The 5,782-nt window shown below is 41.2% G+C and overlaps 1 protein-coding gene across 1 annotated transcript in view; it reads left to right on the top strand.

Annotated features, from left to right (window-relative positions):
• Positions 1-793: 793 nt before the first annotated feature.
• The window catches only part of npffr1l3 (neuropeptide FF receptor 1 like 3), a gene marked incomplete at both ends in the record, with an annotated part of 30,048 nt that continues 25,059 nt past the window's right edge, over positions 794-5,782 (top strand). Inside the window, one exon of the mRNA XM_084324821.1 lies at positions 794-896. Coding sequence (XP_084180947.1) covers positions 794-896 — 103 coding nt within the window. The remainder of the gene's footprint in view (positions 897-5,782) is intronic.

Here is a 5,782-nt window from a genome sequence, read left to right as displayed (position 1 = left end):
GTGGGAATTTTTATTAAACATCTGATATTTTCGGGGGTCTCGTGCCACTGTCAATTAAGGCTAAGTGGCCGACAGTCAGTGGCACAAGACGTGCACCGTTTGACAGTGATGCGCAGCATATTTGCGAATTGCAAGTGCATGCTCTCGTGACTGAGAGGATGGCCAGTGCCGTGGACATTTTTATTAAACATTAAACATTCTGATACTTTGATGTAAGGGATGGGAAGGGAGGATGCCGTTTTAGAAGGGGGATGATATTGACCGTTTTTATTTCAGGGGGGATGTCATCCCCCCGCATCCCCCCTCAACTTGAGTACTGATAATATACATTGTAACATACTGTTGTGACATGGTTATGATGTTTATACTTGAATATGTTTGAAAATAAAAACAATACTTAGATACTGTAGAACATTCTGGGGATATTGATTTATGAGACATTGTAATTTCGGGACCGGTATCGGTCCCGTCGGGTGGAAGAGGTTAATAAATCTTTAATGTATTTATTGTTTTTATATGTTTTCAGTCTACCATTGCCTGAGTTTGCTGAGACCCAAAGACGTTGAAGATGGACTTTGACCTCTTCAGCATCTCTTCAAACACATCTGGCATCAGCAATTCCACCAATTCTACCAATTCTATCATCTCCAGCCGTATCTACATCAAACACTCCCCTTACTACCAACACTCATTTGTCATTGCAATCAACTTTACCCTGGCATACCTGTTCATCTTCCTTTTGTGCATGGCTGGCAATGTATTGGTGTGCCTCATTGTGTTAAAAAACCGCCACATGCGCACAGTGACCAACCTTTTCATCCTCAACTTGGCCCTCAGTGACCTGCTTGTCGGAATGTTCTGCATCCCCACCACTCTGGTTGACAACCTCATTACAGGTAAAGCCAACAGTATAGCATGCTGCCATGTCACACTGCCGAAATAAAACACATTGGTCTACTTTATGGGTAAAGCTATTTATATTGTATACTTTAAAGTAGAATATAGTAACTAAGTATAACTAAATATAAGTATTGCACTTTCATATTTTTCTGGCAACTGTATTGATGGTAGAATACTGTAGAGGTTACAGCACAACTAACTTTGGCTAGCCCTGTCTTCCCTCAATACAGTTTCACGCGCTATGTTCCCTCAGCCTTATTATGTTACCTGACCCATGATACAGTTGAGAGATGATAGAATTGTAAAAAAAAAAAAATTGGGGAAAAATACAAAGGAAATACAAAATTGGAAGAAATGGGCCTAGGGAATTGTGGGGTGGGGTTGGGGGTGGGGGGGGGGTGGGTGGACAAAGGTCCTAAAGGTGGGATTACAGGTCTGAGGAACACACTGGCTGCTGAAATATTGGCCTGAGTGAAAATAGGAAGTGGATGTCAGAGAAATCTTCTGTAAATCAACAGGAAAAAATGGTTCGGCAAGGGTGAACCAATTTAATATGAGGCCATTATTCTGTAATGGAAACAATGAAAGACCATTAAATGTTTTCGTGGCACATTTCCATTGACGATGATATTCCATATTATATTATATCTAGTCTAGTCAATGCCACCTTTGTCATGAAGTCATGAACTGTGTTCACGGTGTGTGGTTTTCAACTCTTCTCAGCCATAACTGTTGGCTCACAAATTGGTAACGCTCTATAGTAGCCATCGTCAATAGATGGTAATTGATCATAATTTTATGATTGTTATTCTATTGTTAACTTCCAATACATTTATAGTTAGTTATATTCCTGTACTGTTTATTAATGGTTAGTAAATGCTAGATATAATATTATTTGTTAATGAATTGATTTAATAACAACAGTTCATTAGTAAATAATATATTATATCATCACTGATAAGTAATAGTAACAATGACTTTATTGTTAGGTTAATTATTAATGAACATTTATTAACAGTTTCTTTCCAGGGTAAACTTTAATGAAACTAGTTTGCTACGATTTAGTACATTTTAGTGGTTTAAAAACATTCACGACTCCGCCCACGACTCCGCCAAGATGGCAGCTCTCTAAATCAGCTCCGACCTGGCCTGGTGAATTTCGCCTCAACTTCAATAATACCCAGAGCTATACACTGTACTTTATTGCTCATTCTCTTTGTATACAAGATGAGTCAAAGTGTGAGAAAGAGGGACAAAGAAAGGTGCTGTAGAAAGTTGCAAATGGAGGATGACGACGCACAGCTAGCACTCGCAATAGAGACGCTATTACCACCTGAGGACACAGATACAGCTAGAGGAATGAGCGACGCCAACCTGATTCTCACCGAGATCCGGAACTTTCGGCAAGAAGTACATGGACAACTCGAGACAATGTCGCTCGCTATCAATAAATGATATACAGCAGTCGGTTACAGGTTTGAAAAGCCGCATGGACGCAGCCGAAAACAGACTTGATGAAACCGAAAGCAGCTGCGCGACCAACCAGAGGTTGATTAGCTATTTGCTGAGAAGAGAGAAGCAGCTAGAAGACAGGTGCGAAGAATTTGAAAACGCGTCAAGAAGGAACAACATCAGGATTTATGGAGTGGCAGAGGACTCGGAGGCAGGAGACACAGTGAAATGGGTGGAAAACGTTCTCAAAGATTTATTACATCTCCCCCCGCAAACTGAGGTACACGCAGAACGGGTACACCGCTCCTTGGCGCCGAAAGCAGACGTTACCCCCCCACCGAGATCTCTTTCACTTCCAAACCTACAACTCCTCACAAAGGCGTGGAAAGAAAAAGGCACGGAACAAAGGTGCTCTCCTCTGCGTGGGAAGCAGCCGAAGCAGCTGTCGGATGGCAGACAGCTGGTGGAGGTGCAGCCGTGAGACGAAGCGTTTTCCGCGATGCAGAGGAGTTGCTGAAGAAAAACGTTGGATGATCGGGGTGAGAAGGTTTAATAGTCCGAATTTAACGGGGACTATCAATAACAGTAGAATGTTTATTAAAGAGGAAGAGTATAGACACTTTTAAGGCTGCAAAGTAAATATCAGCGCATTCCTTTGTGTTTGCCCGACAATAATTTTATTCCATTCTTAATATAAACCCTAATTTTGTCTAAGGTCTGAAACAGATGATACTCACTCGCTACTTTTTTTTTTGTCTACTTTTTCTCCCCATTTTTCTACTTTTTTCTCCCATCCCAATTTCGTATGATCCAATTCTTCCCTCCCCTGTCTCGAACGTTGCTAGACCATGCCTCCCACTGGTCGGCTGCAATGTGGACGAAGCCTTGCATCACGTGTCCCCTCCGGTACACGAGGAGGCAGCCGTCGCATCTTTTCACCTGTACAGCGCGATCTCTCAGTGGCAGGGAGTAATGCGTGGGAGGCTCACGCTGCCCCCGATACTTCCTGATTCTGCTGTACAGGCGCACCAACCGACCTGTAGGAGTCGCTGTCCACAATGTCCGAAACCCCACCCACCGGCTTTCCCACCCCCTAATACTGCCAATTGTATTAGTATGAACGACCAGCCAAGCTGCAAGCAACGCAGAGAGCTGGGCTCGAACCCAGCATCGCCTGCGTTAGTGGCAAGCGCCTTGCCCACTTAGCCGCCACTCACTCTATAATTATTATGGTAATTCTCTGTCTTGTTTAATTTGACTGAACTAAAAGGGTTGTATACAGCAAACATTTCATTTAGCAGCATAACTATTCTACGTAAATGAGAGAGGCGTCACAAGTGGTGGGGGGGGGGGGCGTTGATACTAGAGGGCGTTATATCTGGCGGGTAGGACCCTGAGGAGGTCAGCTTTTTGGTTGCTTATTTTTCAAATTTGATTTAGAATGTACCAACAAGTCTGGACGACTTATAGGTCGGTCTGGACGCCTGCTTTCCTCTCATATGCAGCGTGCTTTGAGAAAATGCTGCATAGAGAGAGCTTCACTTGTTGGTGTTTAAACAATGTGGAGATCCAGGTTATGTTAGTTTTTGTTACGTACCCAAGTAAGGGGACGCAACACAAGGCCACAGACAGGGTAGGTGAGGATGCAGTGACACTAAAACCATTTGCAAAATAGTATTTATTTTACAAAACAAAAAAACTCCTTACAATACAGAGAGCAAGGAGGACTACCTAGTGGCACCAAATGAAATACAAAAGGAAATGAAAACCCACCCCCCCCCTTACAGGCGCTGAACGCCCAAAAGTACAGGTGGTGGTGCTCACTCTAAAGCTGGTGTCTTTAACATCAGGTCACCTACGTGATGCAAAATGTAGACCCAGGGTATCTTCCTGTCCTCAATGTCCCTGTGTGCGAAACAAAAGATTAATACAAAGAAAAGGAATCACCATAGGCTGGGTGACAAGGGAACAAATATACAAAGGCTTTGGGTTAAACAGAAATGTGCAATAACAAGGAACACAAAAAAATACAATGTGGTTCACTAAACAATAACACAAAGAACCAGAGCTTTAGGTACCAGCTCTACACCAACCGAATGCCAAAAAAGGCCACAGCTCTCCAGAACACACAACACTAAAGATACAGATTTTCAATAAAGAATAACACTAAAGATATTTCCTATAACTAACAGCACAAAGCACCAGAGCCTTCACCCGCTCTACAAAGTACCAGAGCCTTCACCAGCTCTACAAAGTCCCAGAGCCTTCACCAGCTCTACCAAACATACCCCAAAGAGCCACGGCTCTATAGCAAACGACAGAGAGAGGGAACTGACAAAAAGAGGGGTGTGGAGATTGATTGCTGACGAGCCTCAGCTGCTGCTGCTGTTGCTGTTGCTGGAGTGAGATGGTGATTGACCAGCTGCTGCTGGAACTGAGACTGGGAGACACCTGAGAATGGGGATATGTAGACACAAGAGGGAGACAAAAGACAACAATACAACCTGCCTACATACATAACACATAATATACATTATTCCCTATATATATATATATATATATATATATATATATATATATATATATATATATATATATATATATATATATATATATATATATATATATATATATATATATATATATATATATATATATATATATATATATATATATATATATATATATACATTAGAGCCGGGGCGTTAACGGCGTTAACGTGCTGCGTTAACGCTATACTAGTATCGCGCGATAATATAATTAACGCATTAATCTAAATTTTTTTTTTTTTTTTTTTTACATTTCTTTTTTACCTTTATTTACCCAGGGTAGGTTCGCTGAGCACAGATGCTCTTTTTCAGGAACGCCCTGCTTCACATTCACACAGTTCCATTCACACCTGGGAGCTGCCCAGTACAACCACAGTTGACACCATTGGCCACTGAGCAACTCCACTGGAGCAGTTGATTCAAGCCATGTCACATAGTTCAAGTTTGAAATGATTCTTTCTGTATTGCTCCTGAGAGTGTGCTAGATACTGTACTGTACTGGTAATATTATTTATTTGTGTTAACTTCTGAATAAAACAACTTATTAAACACAAGTACATCTTATTGAACATTATTTTGATATTTCATTACCAATTATCATAGCAAAACAGCTTTTTCAAACAGTCTGTAATGCATTTTGGAAACGGGAGATGGGCTCATGGTGTAATGGGCCACCTGGCCTGAGAAACATAAGGAGGAAAGAAAAAGTAAGGACTTACTTCTGGTCATTATTTGGGTAGAACACACATATTTTGAATGCCTTCGGCAGGTTTTTTTCCTTTTTTTTTGAGCCATTTTAATCTAGATTAATCTAGATTAAATCCAGGATTGCAGATAGATTAATCTAGATTAAAAAAATTTATCTATGCCCACCTCTAATA

The sequence above is a fragment of the Notolepis coatsorum genome (genome assembly GCF_963971535.1).
Source record: "Notolepis coatsorum genome assembly, chromosome: 11".
In the NCBI taxonomy this organism is placed as follows: domain Eukaryota; kingdom Metazoa; phylum Chordata; class Actinopteri; order Aulopiformes; family Paralepididae; genus Notolepis; species Notolepis coatsorum.
Note: the sequence above shows the minus strand (reverse complement) of the source record. Positions and strands in the feature narration are given on the sequence as shown.